The following is a 22,873-nucleotide window of genomic DNA, read 5'->3' on the forward strand; positions in this document are numbered from 1 at the left end:
AACTGGAAAAGTCTCTCTAAGTTACAGAGACGGGTTGGGTTTCACAGAACTGCAAGTAGAATTACGAGTAGAATCATGCACTGTCTTTTTCTCCCAACTGCACCCACTCTGTGACATGTTGATAAACACACCTGAACCCCCGAGCACATTAAAAAACCTGTGATGCGTCGGAGTTGCAAGAGCTGCAAGGGCAGCACGGGCTAGACTTCCCCAGATTTGCACTATTCCAATGAAGGTAAGGTTGAATCGAGACTGCCGCAACTGCCCTTCGAACGTTGTCACTAAGACTGGGCCGGTCGTCAGTCGATCAGCTGAGTGGCTATCTCATCATGGTGACCACAAAGTGCTTGCTCCAACCAAGTTTCCATCACATGCTGTTAATAACGCGGATGGATTCCTCCAACCTACTCCCTGCCTAAATTATCTACCGTGCCCGTCGGCAATATCAAGTACTTCAGTGTGAATTGCTGCCGAAACATCCGAGCCGCCGATACCAGCTACTGTCTTGCCGTAATCCCACTTCTTTCCTACTTTTTACTCAATCCTGCCATCAAACACTCATCAAACATCATCATGTCCGATGACGAATCATCGCCCTTGCTGGCAGGAGAAACAGCGCCAAAGGGAAAGGCGCCAGTCAACCGATCAAATAACTCTGGCGATTCCACCCCCCTACTTTCGAGCTCAGCCGATACTCCGCGATACGATGGCGAGCAGGATCAACCGGATCACGAAGCTGTCGCCGCCTCCATTCGGTCGCGCCACAGCGATGTACTGTCTACACACCCTTCCAAGAAATCGCGGAGATGGGCATCATTCATTGCAATGGGCATTCTAGGCATAATAGTTATCGCCATCATAGCGCTGGCATTCATTGTTCCCGATGCAGTGCAAGAATACGCCAAGCAGGCGGCTGTTGTCGAACCCACCAATCTTTCACTCGAGTCTATCACCACCAACGGTGTCAGAGCGAGGATACAAGCAAACTTCCGCCTCGACGGGTCCAGGGTCGAGAACGATCATGTGAGGAGGGTCGGACGAGCCGCCACCTGGGTTGCTAATCAACTGGGCACAGAAGGAACGCAGGTTGCCGTCTACCTCCCGGACTATGACAATATTCTGCTAGGGACAGCCGGCATCCCTCCTTTGGTCCTTAGTTTACGCGATGGGTACACGACCGACCTTGACTTTGTGACAGAAGTCACACCTGGCAATGTGGAGGGCATACGGTCTATCGCGAATGAATGGTTGGAAGGACTTTTAGACAAATTGCGTTTGGAGGGCAAAGCCGACCTCTCACTCAAGTCAGGTCTCATTCCCCTGGGAACTCACACAGTGGAGGAATCTCTCGTTTTTGAAGGTCAATACCTCTACCGCTCCTTTGCTTCACTTGTTTTTGGAAAGAAAGTTTTCATCTAGGAAAATCCAGAGACTCTGTTGCCCATCTGCTTGCTACAACTTACTGATATATGGGCAGCAAAAAAAGTACCCGCCATGCCACAATATAACATCACACGCCTTAATGTGGAGGATGTGCCGGCTCCCGGAAACAAGAAATCGATGGTCGCCGATGTTTCCCTCGCGGCCTACAACGAATACCCAGTGCAACTCGACGTCCCTGAACTCGCCTTTGAAATCTTGGTTCCCGGGTGCGACGCAGATGATCCGTACATCATCGTTGCCGATGCAGTCACTAGCGAGGTTTTGGTGAAACCTCGGGCCGAAGTTGAAGTGGATGTACATGGACTGGTTCGAGAACTCCCAGATTCACTCACTCATGCCTGTCCCAACTCGCGGTCTTCGCCGCTGGATTTGTTGTTGGAGCAGTATATGCACGGTGAACCTGCGACATTATTCGTACGAGGCAGCAGCCAGCCCGACGGCAGCACGCCACGTTGGATTGCAGATATTTTGTCTAGCGTCACACTACCAGTCCCCTTCCCCGGGCGGTCACTCGATGGCCTTATCCGAAACTTCTCGTTGACGGATGTACAGTTCACTTTGCCAGATCCTTTCGCCAGTCCCGAAGACCCGGAAGCTACCCCCAAAGTTTCCGGCAACATTCTGGTCACTGCTGGTCTACCTCGAGAGATGAACTTTGCCATCAACGTGACCAAGGTCCGCGCATTTGCCGATGTCTTCTACAAGTCGCAGAAATTCGGGGAATTGAACCTGAGAAAATGGCAGCATGCGAACTCAACCAGGGTGGAGGCAAACAAAGGGCAAGAGGCTTCTCTCAAGATTGAGTCCCGGATCAACGATGCGCCATTGAACGTGACTGATGGTGATGTCTTCTCGGATGTGGTTCAGACCCTCCTATTCGGTGGCAAGCCAGTGCGCTTGGATATTAAGGCCAGCGTCGATGTAAAAGTGGAGACGGCACTAGGACAACTGGTTCTGAAGGATGTGCCTGCAGAGGGCACCATCCCAGTAAAACGTCCGTATTAACTATCTTGATCTTGTTAGTCACACTCTCAGGCAACCCATATTTTTTGATGGATTGCTTAATCTCAGTTTTCTGCTATCCTCTCGCTGACTGAGCATGCCATCATGCTGACTTTGCTCTAGCTTTCTCCAACGGCAAGGGCAAGGGGCCGCTTGACGGCATTTCTCCCCAAATTCGATCACTCCGCATTCTGAACACCTCGTCATCATCTATCACACTACAGGCCCTGGTTAATGTTTCCAATCCTACCGTGTATAGTGCTCATGTACCCTTTTTCAACGTCCACGTCTTACACAACGATTCCGTCCTCGGAGAAGCGACTGTGGAGGATATCGACGTCGCCAGGGGTGTCAACACGGGCATACTCGTGACCGTCAAATGGAACCCCTCTATTAGCGGCGACAAAGGTCAACGAATTGGCCGAGATCTCATCTCGCAATACATCTCGGGCTACAACACGACTATCACGGTCAAACCCCACCGAGACAGCATCCCAGGCCAACGTCTCCTGAACAAGGCTCTGTCCAACCTTAGTTTCACTGTTCCTGCTCCGAAGCTAGACCTTCCGGGCGATACCCCTGATGAGAAGGCCCATTTTATTCGAGATGCAACTTTTCACTTCATCTCGTCGACCGCGACGTTCATATTGGTCTCCCCCCTACACTACAACACATTGTACATAGATCGGGTCAACGCCACAGCATATTACAACCACACGGAGCCCATCGGCACCATATTTCACGAGTTACCCTTTCAGGCCCCGCCTGGAAAATCGGTGACCCCCAGGTTAGCGGTCAAGTGGTCGGCGGGCTCGATTGGATATGATAAAGTCAAGAAGGCACTCGGCGGCAAGCTTAAGCTCGATGCTCAGGCGACTGTAGATATTCGGTTGGGTAATTGGAAGGAATCTCTTTGGTACGTTGGGAATGGTATTGGTGCCAGCGTCCAGTTGTGACTGATATAGGCGGGATCACGGTCGGCGTTATAAATTTGTGTTTATGGGTTAAAGGTTCGTGGAATACTCTGGGAGGGCCAAGGCGCTGCTGGTTATTAGTGTAAATAGCACTAGTGAGTACGAATGATAATCCTGTTGGATGCCGTCAAAGCCCTGTTGGTATTTGCATGCGGGAAATGACTCCACGTATGTCTTCACAATATACCTAACCCCATGGCTACTGAAGTATGAACAATAATTCCAACTTACCGTGATATTAGTCTTTTGCTATCAAAGAAATAAGAAAACCAAGCATGTCTCGATGGAAGATGTAATGCTCTTTCCAGGTCGAAAATCAAGCTTGATACTGAGTCCGGCGACGTCTATCCCATCCGCCACATCTAAGAAGGCGGTTGCGGTACGACATACGTTCGAAGTAATCCCAAGCCCCTGAAGTTGTCACTGTTCAAGCCGCGAGCATAACCACACATATTGCCACAACCCGTCCCCGTGTGCGGCGTGCCGTATGTGATGGGCATAATTGATGCGACCGTCGCTCTTGGCTTTTTGACGATTTGCTGATGCTACTTCGTCATAGTTGATGCGAAGAACTTCATCCACCACCTACCTGATCTGGTAAAAGCATTATATGGATCCAAAATACTTCCAGAATCCTCATAAGCCTTTTAAAGCTACTATGACGACTATTACAACGCCGCAAGAGCATTGTGGAATTATTTTCGGACCCCATAATGAAAGTAAGTGGGCGCCCCATGTGGTGGTTTCTAATTGTCCGTTGCTTCCTCGCAACTTACGCAGCCATGGAAAACTGCCTTGTGACGAATCTTTGACAAGATCGAAAAATCAGCTTGAGTCTAGGCAAGTACTGCGAATCAATATTTTGTAAGCAAGCTGATCTGCACAATACAGTGATTTGGCTCTAAGCGGCAAATAAAAACGTACGGTACTTGTAGACGCCCCGTTCCGTAAACAATAACATAGCCGTAGCTTCACAATGCGCCGTGGCAACTGACTTCTTTGGGTCTTGTTCTGATTGATCATGGCATCCAGGCACAGCGCCCGCTGGACCCAGTGAGTGCTGCGGCGCCCAATCTCCGAATATAAGATGCACAAATGCTTCCTCGCGTTGCGCTCCTACTTCGACCAGCAAGTCCGACAATATAACAATCTCCTGAATAGGCTGTCTTCTATTCATATTCATGGCCAGCCTCACAGCCCACCTGGCTCGGGCTCGCAACGCGGCATCGATTCAGACGCAGTGCATGTACTCCAGCCTCTGTTCCTGCCCAAAGCAATGTCGATAGGATGGCAGGCCCAACCTCGCGGTTGACGGTGTGGACTGCAGCGCACCATAGTCGAATAAATGTTACGTATTTTGATTGAGACTAGACAAACTGTTTCCTACAGTCTAGTCCTGCATACATTACACGTTACGTAAACCCTGGGTTACCCCTTAATTTAAGGTAACCCAGTTGGATCAAAGCGACATGAAATACATCCGTGAGGATTAAGGCACCAAACATGGAACAGATTTCATGAAACCTCCCAGAGCAGGTAAGAAAACCCGCTTACATAGAGTTAACAATACTATAGCAATATCACGAAGTTGGTCGGCAACGTTTCAGGGGATTTTCTCAAGCTAGCACTAACGTAAGAGAGACAAGTCGCGGTGGATGTCCCATAACAGTTCGGTTTTATTTCTGACTTGGTCCCATAGCCCCTTTTCCTCGATCCACACACGCGTTTAGAAATGCCGAATAATTCAACATTCGGTCAAGATATAGCTGGGGGATTGGGCTACTCCAGTCGCCGACAGGACAGATGAAAAAGATTTCACCGTTATAATGATAGCAGCCAGAACGGGTTTCATGTCACATCGTTGGAAAGTTGAAACACAGCGATGAATACTTGAAGGTTTACTGGAGATGGAGTATAAACCATATGGTGACGGCCTAGCTCCAAGCTCTGCATCCTAAACAACCTCTTCTCACTGGCCACCCTGCCCGACAACCTGATGTGAACTTTCACCGAGCTCCATCAACGGAAGAGCAATGTCCCCAGCGAGTGGTCCCCGAAAACGAAAACAACATCATCGAGGACCTGTGCAATGTAATGAAGAACCCGCAATTCTACGAGGGTAATCGGCAACAATTGAACGGCCCGAACTCATTTGATTGCAAGATGTTTTCTCTCGTGTGGTGGTCTCCGAAACTTTCCTTGCTGTCAAAATTGGCAATGAGTAGAGTATACGTGCTAGGAGAAAAGGACATTTTTCTTTGGAAATTCAACCTGAACGCTTCTTACAATTATATGAACAACGTCCTTCAGCAAACCCAGCCTGAGCTCTTGTTTGAAGAATTTGAAGCACCTTTTCTTTTCTAGAAGAGACCCAACCTCAACTGGTATCGTTTGATTCCCGTATAAGCCAGACCCCTACGACCCGTGAGGATCCCCTGCAGGGTTGTATACTCAAGTAGCTTAGTTCAAGCTTGGCATGTGTTAGTCAAAGTGACTGCCAGCAAGCACGAGGGTCCAGCCATTATGCCGCGCTCTGAATCCCGAAAGCTTGGCCCAAAATGATATCACGGAGGCAAAGTACACGGAACGTAGGACCACCAGTAGGAGCAGTGAGGTCTTGCCCGGAATTCCCATTAATCGGAGGAACCGCCCGTAGGTTAGTCTATCTGGCGGTGTTGCAGCCGGGCCGCAAGGATGAACTCTTCCACGAATGGAAAGAGTCCATTCCGGCAACGCGAACTAGGTTGTGCGTGGGGTACGAAAATACATTCCGCCATAACCTCATCTTCTACAAATTGTGCCAGTCTTGGCGGAATGGATGGATCCAAGGTGGACGAATCCAAGAAAATGGTCTGGCAGAGCTGTTTAAGTATAAGTCGATGGACTTCTTGACACAATGGGTGAAAGAATGTTGTTTGCACCGCCTCACAAGCATCCCATTTCCTCGGTCCCTGCTTGTTTCCAGCCACAATATAGTTAAGTAAATAATCAGTCTTTATCATGTATACCAAAGTCTTCCTGTTGGCAGGCCTGCCAGCCGCCTTCGCGGCAGAGTATTACGTCTCTCCAAGCGGCTCCGGGACCGGCACCCTCGCCAGCCCCTTCGGCGACATCCAAGAAGCCGTCACCGCAGCAGCGGCAGGCGACACTATCTACCTGCGTGCGGGTACCTACAAGCCCACGACCAATATCCAGATCACCAAGAGCGGCACGGCCTCGGCGCCCATTACGCTGACAGCGTACGGCTCGGAGAAGGTCATCATCGACGGCGAGGCGTTGCCCTACACGCCGGCGGACCTGGACGCCTCCGTGCCGGACGGCAGCCGGGGCGTGCTGCACATCGCCGAGGCCAACTACTGGAAGTTCTACAAGCTCGAGATCATCAACGGACCGTATGGAGTCTACTCGCGCGACTCGGGCCACAACTACTACGAGCTCATTAGCACGCACGACAACTACGAGTCCGGGTTCCAGATCCAGGGCGCTGCCGAATACAACGAGGTCGTGTACCTGGACTCGTACCGTAACCGCGACCCGCGGAAGAACGGCGAGAGTGCTGATGGGTTTGCGCTTAAGGAGGGTACGGGTGAGGGGAACATCATCCGGAATGCCAGACTTTGGGATAATGTGGACGATGGGTTAGATCTTTGGTATGTTGTCCTCTGGGACTTGCCGAAAGTTCTGACCAGAATCGGATGAACTGACGAGAAGTAAACAGGGAGTTCAAGTCCAAGGTGACTATCGTGGACACCATATCCTGGGCCAATGGATTCAATCGATGGGGTTTCTCCGACTTCCAAGGTGATGGTAATGGGTTTAAGCTCGGTGGCGGCGATGCCGGGGATATTGGCCCGGCGAACCACAACAGTATGTGTTTCGAGAAACCTTCCTGTTCTTCCAGGCCCGCGTTTTCTGAAAAGAGTTGACCCCCTTTTTTCGCATAGTTACCAACTGTATCGCCTTCGGAAATGCCGCCAAGGGCTTCACGGACAGTAAGCTGACCCTCTGGAGACTGAAGGTCATCAACTGGCATTTGCTCTCGCAAACGAGCCCAGGAATGGCAATCGCTGACTTGGGTCATCTTAGACTCGCAAACCGGATCCTTCACGTTCAGCCGCAACACCGCATGGTCCAACACCGACGTTGGCTTCAACGTCAAGACAGGTATGTCGTCTAACACCTACTCACGAGAAGCGAGAAAGACGGGGTCCAACTGACTAATCCATTTAACAGCAATCTCGACCCTAAAGGCCAACATCGCGGCCGTCAACAAGAAGACGACCGCGCAGGCCAGCCAGGTGTCTCTGAGTGGACAGACCAGCAGTGGAAACAGCTGGGACTCCAGTACCGTGTGGACCAACAGCAGCTTCAAGAGTGTTGATATCAGCCTGGTGACAGGAGCGAGGGGAAGCAGCGGCATAATTGGCACGGGTAACTTCTTGTTGCCTACTTCGGGCTCCGCAATTGGGGCTGCAGTTTAGTCGTCATAAGCTGTCGTGATTGAGATTGGTGTAATTAGCTGCCAGGCGCAGTGGGCTGTGACTTGCGAGATGGACTTCGGGATGAAGACTTCAAGCAAAGCGTACTAGTACCTACTCGACCTATCTCGAGTAATTCCGGTATTTGTTTCGAAAATAATGCACATGGACCGAATGCCTGTCTTGAAGTCGATTGAGTGACACGCCAGGCGACTCAATACGGATGATAAAAGTTCCTAACGTGCTGGTGACGGCGTTCGATGAGAACCACCATCTGCAGTTGAGATTGATTAGGGGCAAGTTACCGTTACATTAGCGACAAGCGGGGCCTGGCTAGGATTCTGCCAAGAGCGCGCCTCATCGCTGCCAACTTTCTACCCTAACCCAGCCGACCTCCGTAAGTACCTCAAGGCTCCAGCTCTAAATTGAACATCTGAACATCACACAAGCCTAGCTTTCGCAACGGCCAACCCATTTTCCAGTCGCTTCAGTTCTCTGTGAAATCTTATGCCAACGTCTCACCATCGTACTGCATATCACTCGCAGCTGATTAACATCGCGAACAACAATGGCGCCCAAAACCTCCAAGATCTACTCGCCCTACTTCAACGGCCCGCGCCCGCGGCGCTCCGGGCTACTCATCATCCTCTGGATAGCCACCATGGTCACGATCTTGGTCCTGACGTACTACATTACCTCACGGCATCGCGAGTCCACGAAAACGTACGCGAATATGTTAGTCCATGGTGACGCGGGCGCGAACAAGGATCGGGCGCCTAAGATGCAGGCTGTCGATTGAGTCGCGCGCGATATCACCTGTGCAACTTTGACGAATTGGACATGCAGACGAGGATTGAAAAGCTCTTGTTGTACAAAAGTCTGGATTGAGGGCTAATATATGGGAGGAGGGGATGGATGTGCATTGACTAGGAGTCAAGGCGTTTGGGATGGCATCTGACCACCATCTATGACAGAGCAATTGTATATTGAAAAAGTCACATATTATTAATAGCCCATGTGGCTCAGGTTCGAGAATCTGTCTCGCCGCTTGGGTATGGGCATACATGTTTGGCGTTTTGTGCGTTCCGGGCCAGTGGATTCTTTGTTAGCATGCGTTTGAACGTGATGGACAAGACCAAAAACCCTGCCTTGCTGGCCGCCGGACTAGATGACTTGAAAAAGATGCGCTCTTGGCCCCCCCTCCCCTCCCCCCCGATGACGACTTGCTCGTGCATTACCCGTTGTCGACTTCGGCACCAAGCGCGTTTCACTCTGACGCGGGGCATCTTCGACATCGAAGCCTCAGAACAGCCGATGGGCGGTGGGCAGCGGACCAAGCGCTCGCGATATCTCGTCAAGCCAAGTCTTAGCTGCTTGTGGTATGTGCGACTAAAGCAGTTGAGCCTATGCTCACCTCGTGGGCTGCAGCCGCGAGACACAAAATCCACGCTCTTCATCCAAATAGTACTCAGCTTGGCCAGCATGTTGAACATGCAGGGTTTGCGATTCGCTGAGGCTGTGACAGCAACTTCCGGTGACACTCGTTGACGCTGGGAAGTGCAGCGGCTTTAGGGTCTGGCAATGATTGAGTCTCTTTGTACCAAGTGACGATACGATGCCTAGACCTCCTTACCCAACAAAGAACACATCATATAATAAGGCACACTCAATGGACACAATGACCGGCACGGCCATGAAAAGGGGTCCTTGTGATGAAAAAACCATGTGAAATCACCATGGTAAATCACAAAGATTATTAAACTATTGTTCCAACTACAGACTGATTAACCCAACAGGCATGTTTAAAGACAATCCCCGTCCCACCCAATGCCAACTCTCCCATCCGACACAACAGCAACAACTTTGACAGTTGACATAGACTCACTAATGAATTCCAAAGACTTCAGCCGGTAGAATATGCTATAACTTTTTGAATATCTTATTGGAATAATCCTATACGAGAACTAAACACAGTAGTAATTGCACCTAATCACAAACATAATAAAACAGTGGAACTATATTCTATTAAAGGAGATGAACGTATCCATAGGTATACACCTGCAGTTACCCTAGTAGCTGCGTGTATTAATGCAGAAACAGGAAGTCCCAATTTCGAACGCAGCCAAAGTCGAACCTTCAACATCATGTCCTACCGCACCTGTCCAAACCCGCCCCGGCGCCTCTGGCCGCGAACTCCGCGCCCGGTTCGAGAAAGCCCCCTTCTTCTTCTTTTTCTCCTTCCTTCAGTGCTCCTTTCCGCCTCGTTACATTAAACCGGAACCAGCCCCGTTGTGTCTCCACCCCGCACCCCAATCGTCGAGTTTGCATAGTCTGATGAGCCCGACTGTCCTCCCGGCCCCCCGCAGGAACCGCGGTATAAAGCACCTTGGACAGATCGGTTGCGACTTCAATGATGTGCTTCTCGCCCGGGGCTTGTTGTGCCGAGTTGGAAGCCGTCGCCTTTATCGCTCAGGGAGAGTGTGAATGTGGGGCTTTTGTTTGATGACCCGGATGATGTTAGTGATGATGAGGAGGAGTAGAAGATGAAAGCAAAAACACTGAAGAGGTAAATAGGTCTTCCTGTCTCTTTTTGGGGGGCGCTGGCGTTGGGTAGGTATAAAGTCTCTCTTTACAAAATACCTTTTTCCAAATATTTTGTGATCCGATTTTGTCGTTGCATGATACCACTATTGTTCTGACCTCCAGGCGTGTCGTATTTACTGTGATGATCTCCGATGATCTCCAGCATCGGGTATTTCATGGGCTGCCAAACCAGAGCTCAAAAGTGTGTCAAGAGTTACACATTCTGAGTTCCATGTGAGCTAGTTGCCGGAACTTCATTCGGTGAAAGGAGTGGGTTTTGCCCTGTCCCAGTAGTCATTAAAGTCTTCACAGATGCCTGTACGTTAGTTGTCACATATGAGATCAAGCTGTATGATGGAACACTACACTGAAACCTACCTGGCCTTGAGTTAGCTGTGAAATGTGAATTACGCTTCCTAACGAAGCAAACAACACTTGCCTCTGCACAATGAGAAATGAGTAGTATGATCTACATACTCAAATCCTCGTTAGCCTGTCAAAACGACATCTCCACTGGCTGAATGGCCGACTTTGACGCAGTAAGAACATCAAGACAGCAGAAAGATATACCCGTATTCGAACCTAGTTCAAAGCTGCCTCTCGAACACCTTGATGGCTTCAGTACTTATGCAGAGCGCAGAACCCATTTAGGGCAAGTGACAGCTATGAACTGCTTCTATTCAATGTTACCACAAATGCAATCTATCTCGCTTACACCAGCTTCCAGCTCTCAAACAATCTGTGTGAAAACCAACTCAACACTGCTCAAGAAATCATATGCCGGACGAGCTCATTGCCATGGAAGGCCATGGCATGTGTGAGGAATACATAGCCGCAGAACTGCGCCTGGAGGAACTCATCATTGAAGGCCGATCCATCATCCCGTGATTCCGCCTCTCGCAGAGTCCTGTATGTTAATCCCAGCAGTCGCGCCCACGCCTGCGTCCACGCCCGCGCCCGCGCCCACGCCCACGCCTACGGCCGCGTCATTCTGACGTTTGGAGATTGCTTGAATGGCAAGTCGGTCTACTTTCAAAATCCTCAACCCACTCATGAGTGCTATCATGGCCCACCGCTCCCCTAGTTCCCCCTTCCCGGTGCCTAGAAACTCAAACTTGGCTTTCTTAGACCTGGCTGAATCAAGTGGACACGCCGCCACCACGGCAACGATTTCCTTCCCGCCCAAGGAATCACCCGTGCTCTGCGCCGCGTCGCTTCCGCCGCTGTTAACGCGGAAGAGCGTCCACCCCCACGCCCAACCAGCCAGCGCTTGGAATTCGAGGCCCAATGAGCGACGCCAAACGAAGCGCTCGCGGCCTGTGCCTCTTCCCACTTTTCCACCCACTTCTCCAGGAGCATTGACATGGATGGAGAATTCGCAAGCCAGGTCGGGCGACAGTACGTTCACCTTCTCCGTGTCGCCCTTTCTTGGGGAGCTGGGGAGTGGTTTGAGGATGACTTTTGAGTTCCAAGTGAAAAATGATCTGTCCGCGGCTGCCAGGGCGGGGGACTTGGGGTCCGGGCCGCTGTGCAGAACTAAGGGCGGGTTGCTACTCCAACCCCAGTGCCGTGTTACAGCATATAGAGGCTTTCCCTTGGTTTCGGCGAGGAAGCCGAATTGTTTGTAATCAGCTTTCTTTGCGTACAGGTTGAGGACGTGCGGGAATCGGGTAACAATGGGAGCGCTAGGTTGCGTGACTGCTGTGTTGGCTCCTTCGGGTTTGTTGCTTCGCTCGTAAGATGGGGGCAGAGCTAAATCGGTTGATGAAGGTATCGGAGGCGATGAAGGTAACGGAGGCACTGAAGGTGACGATAAAGGTAACGGAGACACTGAAGATAACAGAGGTAATGAAGTTATTCCATCATTGGAACACATCACGCAACTAGGTGTAGAGTTGGGCTGAACTGCCATATCTCGAAGTAGATATTGCCCTGCAGTCGGGGGCGATACTGACTTAGGTGTAGGTATCATAGGTGTCTTCCAAGTCAAATCGGGTCAAAGATATAGATGGTGTAGGCTGTATTGAGAACCGGATGTGAAACTACAGTGGAAGAAAATGGCAAAGGTAGTTCTTCCACCGACCTGTAATCGACCCAGTGTACCTTCCTTCTTTTTTTCCCGATATCATTGTGATGTAAATGAGTAGTCGTAGATTGTGCTCATCCAGAAAGAAGCACCTTCCTCCTTTTTCGCAATACCAATTTGGTGGTAATCGACAAGGCCCATCCGGTGCACTTATAAATTTGTTGCAGGCCGTACTCGCCGGCAAATTATAACATTATCCCAATGCCATCTAGACGGAACTGGGTGGAAATTGGAAGACTTCATCAATGATTCAGCGTTGAAGAAACATTCTTGGTTTCGAAGATACAACCCATAAGAAAAGAAAAAGGAGGAACAGACAAAACACAAAATAAAAAAGAATACAAACCTCTCCGCGGCCCTTCCCCCCATTTGACTGTTTATAGAGGGCCACCATTGACCCAAGAACTAAATTCCTTTTCTAATGTACCGTTTTGATCATATCCGAATACTGCACGATGCAAGGTTCGAACGGATGGTGTTTGCAGAGCTGAAAGACATGGTCTTACTACTGAACTATCCAGCGTGCCTCAACTCTTCGTTGCGATGAGTTCATGGATTTTTGGGACCTATGCATCTTTGCATAGTCAAAGTGACATTGATGAAGTTGACAACAACCTTGGGTGACAGCTGAGCTAATGTGGTTCACTCGTGGACTCGAGTTTGCATGAGCTGTGGTTGAATATCTGCAGCTCTAGCAGAGAACATCCACCCTCTAACTGTGAAATAGAGACGTAGCCGATGATACCTATGTCATTCAGCGCATCAAGAACTTACATCAGGTTTAAAGATACCCAGTTTAGTTGAAGCCATTCTAGCCACCCGTTTCGAAGCTTGTCTGGGACTTCAAGCATGCCATATCAAGGACAGCCAGATGCATGCTGTCCTGGTTGCTTGGCAAGACTTCCGGGGAAGACCAAGGATAAACGCATCGTAGTAGTCAAAAGCCATGATGTGGACGACCAAGAAACAAATCAATAAAAGTCGAAGTATGACTTCATACTTATTCGGCAGAACTTGCAAAAGGGAAGAGTGATGGGATGGTGCAAGGTCGCAAACAGTGGCACAGGAAGAAGCTTGAGACTTGGTGTCAGCATTTCATTATTAATACTGTGGTTTGTAGTACAGTTCGGGGGGTAAGCACCTTTGGGTAGCCCTGATCAAAGCCATCTAGGCCAGTCGTACTCCAGCCTCCTTCCGTTTCTTGGTCTGCTGAGCAGTCGCAGAGCTCATACCCACATCCTGGCTAACGTCAAGCATACTCTGAGCTTCGCGGCGTTTCTCATCCTCCATCTTCTTCAAGTATTTGTCGGTCTTGCCCTTACCACTTCCCTTGCCGTGGAATTGGTGACTGAGATGCTTGAATGCCTCCTTCTTGTCTAGTGAGCGGCCATGCTCGTCATGGTACTTGAGTTCCACGTTGGGTTTGTAGCTCTTATTGAAAAGATCCACCATCTGTCGGGAGGTCTGTTGATCACGCATGTTGTTCTGCTGTCGCGCCCACTCCTCTCTTTCACGGACCGACATCCTGTCGAGCTTGCCGCTCGTGCGATCTCGCTCACGTTGGTCGCGAGCCAGTTGCTCGATCTCCTCTTGTCTGCGCTTCTTTTCTGCTAGGAAGGCTGCCTGTTGACGCAACTTTTCGTTCTTTTCACCAGAGTCACTTTCCTTAAGCAAATTACGTTCCCTTAGAAGTTTCAGCGTGGCGCCGATACCAGATGCGATGGTCTTCTCTTCTTCTACCCCGGCGGTTCCGATATCCGCTAGGGTCGAAATCTCGTGCTGGCGTTCCTCCACTTCATCAGCGTCCTTCATTTGTTCATCCTCATCGGAATCGGCGTCCATGGCTTTGCCAGTTTCAGGGTTGGGTGTCTTGGACGTGCGAGGTTTGCGTTTTTCTATGTCTTCTCTCTTAAGACCCGAGACAAATTCAGAAATCTCGTCAATAACGAGACCACCCTTTTGAGCTTCTTCAGCCTCGTTCTTTGCAACAAGCGTATCTGCCTCTTCTTTGAGCTGCCGCGCAATGTCCTCGGGCCGCGTCCTCTTCCGCTTCTTTAACACATCCCGTCTTTGAACAGCTAGTGTCGCTTGAAGATCCTCATCATCGACGAATCCGGTGTCCTCAACCCGCCGCTTCTTACCGATGACAAAGCCAGCACCTGAATCAATATCCATATACTGATCTTGCGGTTCTGCTTCCAGCGGAAGTATATCATCTTCGTCAATAGGGCGTTGCCTCGTGGACTTGGACTTCTTCTTCGGCTTCTTGACCTTCACACCCGTGTAATCCAGATAATCTGAGGCAGGTTGGTCGTCTTGGAAGATGTCGAGGTTGATCATTTGCAATTTGCGGTTTTGCGGCTGCCCGCCAATCGCGTCGATTTCTGCGCTACCGGTTCCTTGGGCATTTAGGGTGAATTTCTTGCTCTTCTTTCCGCTGATCTCTTCGTCGTACTGCGACAAGATGTTAATCTCGCCAGTTTCTTCCACAACATGTGGGTCGTACGCCGGCTTCTTCTTCTTGAGCTCGAGTCGCTCATTCAGCTTCTCCCGTTCACGTAGCTCGACGTTCTCAAGCTCATCGCCTTCTTCATCATCTTCCCCAACCACATTTGAGTCTTTCAGAACCAATATCTGCTCGTCTCCGTCTTCGAAAGACGTAATCTCGTGGGCGACCTTGACACCAGCCAGATCCTTGGATGTGTACTGCACCGCTGCTACCGCAGCCGCCTCAGCAGCAGCCATTTCCTCCTCCATCTTTCGTACCTTGTCGATTTGCTTTTGGCGCTTCTTCTGGCTCTTCAGCCATGACTTGGCATCGACATCGACCTCGTCGTCAGCCTCGCCGAGCCCCTTGCCTTCCAGGCGTTCGAAACGTTTCGATGCATCGCGCGCTTTCTTGATGGCCGCCTTCTTCTCTTCGCGTCGCTTCTTCTCGTCCTCCGCGTCCTTCACTTTCATGTAGTTGTCGTAGGCGGCTGCTTGGCGCGTTTCCAATGTGCTTGCCGCCTCCTCTCCGTCGTCCGAGGGAGGAGTCGCCTCTTTGAATTGGGGACCGGGTGCGCCTGGAACGGGCAAGGGTTTCATGCCCAGGGAAACCCGGAGACGATTCGTCTCCTCAAGCGCTACCGCATTCATGTTAAGTGTTGTTGTACAGCGACGTTGAGATAGATGGTTGATCTAAGGTTTGCCGCGACAATCAATTGAAGCATTGAAGTTGGGTCGCGACGGTCGTCTCGAAATCAGTTCATCCACTCGTGTAGGGTGGTCAGCATTGCATGCCCACTAAAAGAGCTAAGTCACGTGTGTTACTCAGCACGGACCCACTCTGAGTGCCTACATCAATTTTCTGCTCCTACGAATTTTCTCAGGTTTTTTTCTTTCCTCTTCATCACAATTCCCGGATCTGTGCCTGACAGTCCTCTGCTCCTCCGGGAGTTCAGAGTCGATCGCCACGGCAGCTCGAATCACTTCATGGAGCCATCAACCTTCTTTCTATGATGTACATTTCCAATCGACAGATCCCAGACCAATCGACCTTTTGGGAAGCCAGGTTCGCTCGCAAGAGCTTGAGCCTGCGTGGAACAGAGGACCCGAAGGCGCCATATTCCGTACCTTTCACCGAGATCATTGATCGTTGAGGTTGAGGATAACCATGGCATGCCTACATCATAATAGCACTCGCGTAGACTTGGCACCGGCTCGCCGTATTTGGATTGAATATGATTTAAAGTAGTTACGTGCAGTGATCCATCACTTGAAGGTGTCGCACTATGCTAGGCATTATTGCATGCTACTTTTGCATGTCTCGGCATCTGTTTTTTCCCTTGTGCGCTGCAAGTTGTGTCATCCGCAAGTCGCCGCTATACTGTTACATTCAAGTCAGCAACATAGCTTGTAGAAGGACCGAGAGTTGCCCAGCGTCCGGCCGATTTGCCGAAACTTCTCAGAGGATGGCTGTTATGCTTGAGCTTGTTACAATATTATCGCACCAGTCTGGAACCTCCTTATTCCAGAGTTGTGACCGAGGCATTGCAAGCCTTCCTCAGCAAACAAGGACAAAACTTTGCCTACGCTTAGAGATCACGAGGCTTTGGCACGGCACAGTGTTCTAGGCAGAGTCGAATACACAAAGAAGTTGCTTCACTATCGTCATAACCCCAGTCTATATATCCAGCTAGTGAAATAATTAGAACTATTGAGCAACACTTAGTTAGTAGAGAAACCTTGGATCAACAATTTACACCCAAATGCTAGATGCTCTCCCAAAAAGAGATGCCGTACATCAACAGTTTGCACCCAAATGTAAGATGCGACGAGAGCAATCAGTAGGTACCCAAGTAGCGGCAGGCCCAGACGCCCCCCTTTCTCGCCTCACGCGTCTTGGTCTTGATTTATCCTACTGCGCCACGTCCTTCGGGCCATTCGAGTCTACAAAATTTGTCTTTAAATATCATGGGTTGCCTTCCCTTGCAGATAACATAGCTTGTCGAACTTGTCATTTGGAGCCAAAGCAGGATGCGCACCCCCCTTCCTCTGGGTATTGACTCAGGCTTTGGCTAGATTATGATATGCAGAAACTACTCAGAAGCTTCCTCTTCGAACACGAAATGCCAATTGACCATGTCACTGAATCCCTTTCTATCACGAAGGCCCTCTTTACAATTCCAGCTGACACCCATATTTCAGCCATCAAAAACGAGTAGAGTCCAAGTCCGGAGGACCACAGTTCCAAGACTGGGAACTCACATCTTCAGATTTCCATCGTCACCACCCGAAGCAAACAAGTACTGATCAGTTGGACTCCAGGCGACACTGTTAGTCCACGGAGGATGCCCATCCATGTGTCCGACTAGTCATCCCGCATCTCTGTCCTAAATGCTGATTTCGCCGCCTATGAAGAAAGCTCGCATTAGCCACGGCTGCCACGGCCAAGCAAGCGGCATCACTTCATGATTTCTCCGAACCTTGATTCCCTCTCACCAAAAGCGTATCTTTCACACCCCCAAATCACTTCTCAGCAGGTACCACTTATTCTGATCTCCGTTCCAATTTCCCGGTCGCAAGATCGCGCAGCTGCAAGGTACCGTCCTGCAAGCTCATGAGGAGCTTCGAGTCCTGGTTGACCGAAACCGAGAGACCGCGTGTCGGTAAATTCACGTCGTATTCCAGTTCCAGTTCTTCTGCGCGGTAGATGTACATCACGCACTAATCGTCCAGCATGACAAGGCGCTGGCTGTTAGGGGATCCCGTCGTGCTTTCGACTCTCGACGGGAACCCATCCGTATCGATCCGGCGTCGTCAAGCTGATGTCGTCGCAGCGCAGTACGAGCTCAACCACTTTATCCTGTTCGCGAAACATTGCCCATATGAGAGCACCATCAAACTTGTCTTCGTAGTTTACATCGATGTCATAGTACGCAAGTAAGCATTCGGCTATAGCCTCCTCGCACAGTCGGATTGCCAGAATAAGTGGTGTTTGTCCCTCGCTATTACTAGCATTTACCTCGACTGGAACGTTGGACAGCAACCGCTGGATGGTAGCGAGTCTCTGCTGAGCACTCTTCTCTGCGGCAACTCGTTGTCTGTGTGAACTCGAGCAGCTTCCCAAATTGTGCAGTGCGTCATGGATGCCGAGTCCACACTATCGTCCGTCACGTATGAATGGGTCCGCACAACAGTATTCAACTTCGTCTCGAAGGCACGAACAAACCTAGTAATTCTGTGAGCAATAAGATTGCGTAAAGAAGAGGAATCAAGTCACCCACACCCCCCAAGCATCATCACGAGTGAACAGTGGTGCATTCTCGTCTCCATCCACACGAGATGCCGCATTTTTGAATTCATGTGTTCAACCATCACCTTGATATCGGCCCTCTCTCTTCAGTAGATCTTCGGTTCGGCCAAAGAATTCTGCCTTCGATCTCTTCTTCCGAAAGCAGCAGCAGAGAGGACCAGATACTGAGCAATGCACTCGTCTATACTTATCTAGAGCCTCCCCAACATTATCGCGATCAACCTGCGTTACCAGAATTGGAGAGTAGCCCTGTCGTACCTGTAGTATGTGCCTGCTCCCAATTCCGCAGACCAGACTTATGTAGTAGCACCGCGAGTAAGGAAGTTGCATGGCGGGCTGCATCAGTCTGGGGCCAGCTGTGGGGAATCCCAGCTCTACCCCTGTACCTTCCCCGCATCCAACCAACGCGGGCACTGCTTTCCTTTCTTGAACATGCCGAACAATTGGAATGCACGTCGTATATAATCGGTCTTGTTTGCTAAGCGGCCCGATTCACGATGGACTAACCAAAATGGCCTGTCAGAACCGTGACCACTCCGACCACACTCCGCCTGCACTGTAGTATTCCTCAAGTTCCAGGTGTGCCAGGGGGCAGGCGGGCGCTTGTCTAGTGCCAAAAATGTCATAAGACTTCCGAGGAGCTTGCTTGACAAAGTAGCGGATCTATATTGGATGGTGTATTTCTCGAGAGATTTCCGTTTCGGCAACCACCCAGGCGTCAACCAGTCTCTATCAAGGATATGCCGGGGTTTACCCCTCACGTCCTTTCGGCCCTTTGCGTCTACCACGGCCGTATACCCCAGCTTGTCAGTTTATTGGCGGAAAGAACCGAACGACGTATAGTGGGTGCAAAGTTGACCATTCGTCTCCCATCAGGAGTTGTGTCTATATAAGTCAAGATGGAGGTCGCGCGGGGAACCCCCGATGTTGCCAGCATCAACGGCACCGCCCTCGCCCAGCCCATCATGCATGCCTTTTCCTCCCTCTTTCTTCTCGGCAGTTTTGCCTTCCAGGTTGTCCTGGGCCGCCCGGATGCATCTAGGGTGAGGTCTCAGGCTGAAATCCTGAAGAGAGATGTCGACTCCTTCGTGGCTGCCGAAGAGCCCATTGCACTTGAGCAACTGCTGTGCAACATTGGGCCATCCGGATGTCACGCCTCAGGAGTCGGTTCAGGTCTGGTCATCGCCAGCCCTTCTCAATCTGATCCTGACTACTATTATCACTGGACTCGGGATGCCGCTCTCGTGTTCAAGGCGATAGTGGATCGCTTCGTGAACAGCTACGATGCAACCTTACAGACCGAAATTGAGAACTACATCGCCGGCCAAGCTCGTCTTCAGACGGTATCGAACCCATCGGGTTCACTGTCTGACGGCAGTGGTCTAGGAGAGCCCAAGTACAACGATGACTTTAGTGCCTATACTGACGCCTGGGGCCGTCCTCAGCGAGATGGGCCAGCATTGAGAGCAACTGCGATGATCACGTACTCCAAGTGGCTCATAGCGAACGGCTACACATCAACAGCAAGCACGGTGGTGTGGCCCGTCATTCGGAACGACCTCGCATATGTTGCACAGTACTGGAACCAAGTGGGTTTTGTATCAAACCAAGAATAAGAATGTCCGAGCTAACTGGCCTAGACTGGATTCGATCTATGGGAAGAGGTCAACGGAAGCTCCTTTTTCACTGTCGCTGCTCAACATCGAGCATTGGTCGAAGGAAGCAATCTGGCCGAGGCCCTTGGCAGCTCTTGCAGCTACTGCGATGCGATAGCACCCCAAGTTCTCTGCTTCCTCCAAACATTCTGGTCATCTTCTAGTGGCTATACGCTTGCCAACATCAACGTGAATAATGGGCGATCCGCCAAAGATGCAAATGTCATCCTGAGTTCAATCCATGGCTTCGACCCAGCTCTGGGCTGCGATGCGGCCTCGTTCCAGCCCTGCAGCGACCGCGCTCTTGCCTCCCACAAGGTGGTTGTGGACTCGTTCCGATCAATTTACACCATCAATTCTGGAATAGCAGCTGGTAGTGCCGTCGCAGTGGGAAGATATCCCGAGGACACCTACTACAACGGAAATCCGTGAGTACGTCCCTGAAGCTTCCCCAACTCAATGACTGACTTGTTTCAAGTTGGTACCTCAACACACTGGCGGCAGCTGAACAGCTATATGATGCATTGTACGTGTGGAATCAACAAGGGTCAATCGAAGTAACTTCCACGTCCCTCGCATTCTTTCAAGCCTTGTCTTCTGGGACCGCGACGGGAACGTACGCGTCGGGATCTTCGACGTACACGACACTGTACAATGCAGTCTCAACATACGCTGTAAGTGCTCTCAAGTGTAATAAGCCTCCGCATCTCATGGATTCTATGTTGCTGTCAAATGGATTTTGACATCGCCGCCCTATCCGTGCATTACAGGACCAATCTAGTGCTGACTAAGTTTATCAATCTAGGAAGGGTTTGTCAACACCGTCGCAACATATGCGTCTTCGAATGGGTCTTTGGCTGAGCAGTACGATCGTAATAATGGAACGCCTCTAAGCGCTCGTGACCTCACCTGGAGCTACGCTTCTCTGTTGACTTGCGTGGCCAGACGTGCCGGGATCGTCCCCATAGGTTGGGCAGACGGGAATGCTGCGGCAACCTCGGTACCAGGAACTTGTTCCGCAACTTCGATCGTCGGCACATATTCGACGGCGACATCGACAACTTTTCCCTCCAGCCAGACACCCATCACAAGCGGGACCGGCACTACGACGGCCACAACCACTACCACAAGGCCGACAACTACGACTACGACATCAGCATGCACAACGCCGACTTCAGTCGCAGTTACATTCAATGAGCTCAAGTCAACCAATTTTGGACAGACCGTCAAAATTGTTGGAAACATTGCGGCTCTCGGCTCCTGGAACACTGATAACGCCGTTGCGCTGAGTGCTTCATCGTACACCTCCAGCAACCCTCTCTGGAAAGCAACCATAAATTTGCAAGCTGGCGTGGTGATTCAAGTACGCATTTCTCCTTTTCTTTGTTTGCCTATCTCCCTGTTTCTGGTCTCTTTAAACGGCAAGATTTAATTTGGCCACTGCTGGAGAGACGTTGCTCTCGATGCTTAGCACCCCCAAAAGCAGCGTTGCTAACCCGTGTTATTACAGTACAAGTACATCGTTGTGAACTCGGATTCAAGTGTTACCTGGGAGGCAGATCCCAACCACACGTACACTGTACCAGCGTCTTGCTCAACCGCTGCCACAGTATCCAATACCTGGCAGTGATAGATGATGAGTATTCAAACGGAGTTCAGGCGCAGCAGCACAACACATGGGTTGGGCACCGCAACAACGTACCCACTTCTCCACACTACGCGTTTAGTAATCTACAATTTTCATTCGCGTACATATATGTTTAGTTGATGCTACAGATAACGAAAGTTTCGGTTGTCCCTGCTTCATAGACTCAGTCAGTATCACGGACTTCACTGGCTCCATCGGCAGTCTAGCTGAGATGTCAATACATGCCACTGTTTGAGACTGCGGTATTATGGTGCTAAAGCGCGAGGCTAAATAGATCGAGTGCAATCAAGGATCATTCCGTACTTTCATTGACTGCAATTAACCCATTATTGCACACGAAATGATCTTCCAAGACAGCGACTGTAATCCTAAAGCACGAAGTCTCAACCCGGGACTACACTAACTTTGAGATAGGAGTAGGTCCACCGCGGTCGCGGAAGCGCCTTTGGTTTGGTCCGGATGTGCCCCTCTGTGCAATGACCAAGGCTGGACCTTGGACCATGGCGCGGGGAACACACGGATCATGAGAGTCATGATTTGGTTTTGAGATGGATGTGCTTCGTGGCATTGGAATGGATCAGGCCAGACAGCGAAGGCACGGTCTAAAGAGGTCGGGCGCCGTTCGCCAAAATGATACACAAGGGAGGCGGTTGGATTAGACTTTCTGGTTGCGTATCCTAGTGGCGGTAGGGGAAATAGGAGAGGTGAACAGAGGCATACAAGTTTTAACATTCGCTCCTGACTTCGGGCTTCCCTCCAATGCTACCAAGAATTGCCGATCGTGATATTGACGAGACTCCTAAGGGAAAGGTTTCCCAGGGGAACATTGGAAGTAGAAAGCCGATGCACATTGTATCGTAGATTTAAACCCAAAAAGATTCGTTCCTAGGTCTTGCGTACTCTCGTCAGAAGATGATGGTGTGTTGTAGAAGTTCGTTTTGTCGTGTCTGGACCATGTGGATCGTGCTTAGGGGCTTGCAGCATCTCATCAGAGCTTAACAATCTATTTGATATGATGGCAGCTGGTCTGGGGCGTTCTTAAAAATGGCAAGGTATGTTATTTGCCGTGATCCAGGGTTGAGAGGGAGGGAACTATCTGAACAGGGCGAGAAGCGTCATGTAGAGATGCGGCGGCTGGAAAGATGGCGATGTAGAGAACAATTTCTACAGCGGACAGCTCTGTCTTGGCCTAATGTCAAAGATTCTG

The 22,873-nt window shown here is 50.4% G+C and overlaps 6 protein-coding genes across 6 annotated transcripts; 4 read left to right on the forward strand and 2 right to left on the reverse strand.

Moving 5' to 3' along the window:
* Positions 1-573: 573 nt before the first annotated feature.
* BCR38DRAFT_342489 (uncharacterized protein) lies at positions 574-3,401 on the forward strand (the record flags this gene model as incomplete). Its single annotated transcript, XM_040855951.1, has 3 exons — positions 574-1,360; positions 1,478-2,437; positions 2,569-3,401. 3 exons carry the CDS (start codon positions 574-576, stop codon positions 3,399-3,401), a joined length of 2,580 nt encoding a protein of 859 aa, XP_040715415.1.
* Positions 3,402-6,419: 3,018 nt separating this feature from the next.
* Positions 6,420-8,114, forward strand: BCR38DRAFT_514683 (pectate lyase L; the record flags this gene model as incomplete). Its single annotated transcript, XM_040865075.1, has 5 exons — positions 6,420-7,069; positions 7,138-7,286; positions 7,364-7,411; positions 7,506-7,583; positions 7,653-8,114. 5 exons carry the CDS (start codon positions 6,420-6,422, stop codon positions 7,898-7,900), a joined length of 1,173 nt encoding a protein of 390 aa, XP_040715416.1. The 3' UTR covers positions 7,901-8,114.
* Positions 8,115-11,489: 3,375 nt separating this feature from the next.
* Positions 11,490-12,092, reverse strand: BCR38DRAFT_316269 (uncharacterized protein; the record flags this gene model as incomplete). The annotated part of the gene is made up of 1 exon (XM_040854703.1): positions 11,490-12,092. A coding segment is annotated over one exon (603 nt), but the record flags the coding sequence as incomplete, so codon positions are not given.
* A 1,208-nt stretch (positions 12,093-13,300) lies between these two features.
* Positions 13,301-15,790, reverse strand: BCR38DRAFT_203970 (SART-1 protein). Its single transcript, XM_040854113.1, has 2 exons — positions 13,708-15,790; positions 13,301-13,639 (listed from the first exon to the last, which is right to left on the reverse strand). Exon 1 carries the CDS (start codon positions 15,702-15,704, stop codon positions 13,734-13,736), a length of 1,971 nt encoding a protein of 656 aa, XP_040715418.1. The 5' UTR covers positions 15,705-15,790; the 3' UTR covers positions 13,301-13,639; positions 13,708-13,733.
* A 175-nt stretch (positions 15,791-15,965) lies between these two features.
* Positions 15,966-16,770, forward strand: BCR38DRAFT_433677 (uncharacterized protein). Its single transcript, XM_040860269.1, has one exon. It carries the CDS (start codon positions 16,340-16,342, stop codon positions 16,679-16,681), a length of 342 nt encoding a protein of 113 aa, XP_040715419.1. The 5' UTR covers positions 15,966-16,339; the 3' UTR covers positions 16,682-16,770.
* Positions 16,771-19,328: 2,558 nt separating this feature from the next.
* Positions 19,329-21,648, forward strand: BCR38DRAFT_409412 (glycoside hydrolase family 15 protein; the record flags this gene model as incomplete). Its single annotated transcript, XM_040858371.1, has 5 exons — positions 19,329-19,952; positions 20,004-20,446; positions 20,497-20,692; positions 20,824-21,381; positions 21,529-21,648. The coding sequence occupies 5 exons, from the start codon at positions 19,329-19,331 to the stop codon at positions 21,646-21,648; spliced, it is 1,941 nt and encodes a 646-aa protein (XP_040715420.1).
* Positions 21,649-22,873: the final 1,225 nt, after the last annotated feature.

This window comes from Pseudomassariella vexata (genome assembly GCF_002105095.1).
Source record: "Pseudomassariella vexata strain CBS 129021 chromosome Unknown BCR38scaffold_7, whole genome shotgun sequence".
In the NCBI taxonomy this organism is placed as follows: domain Eukaryota; kingdom Fungi; phylum Ascomycota; class Sordariomycetes; order Amphisphaeriales; family Pseudomassariaceae; genus Pseudomassariella; species Pseudomassariella vexata.

What these genes read in the sequence shown, in the direction of transcription:
- BCR38DRAFT_203970 (XM_040854113.1), bottom strand. Translation starts at nt 15,704, where the DNA reads ATGAATGCGGTAGCGCTTGAGGAGACGAATCGTCTCCGGGTTTCCCTG.
- BCR38DRAFT_433677 (XM_040860269.1), top strand. Translation starts at nt 16,340, where the DNA reads ATGCTAGGCATTATTGCATGCTACTTTTGCATGTCTCGGCATCTGTTT.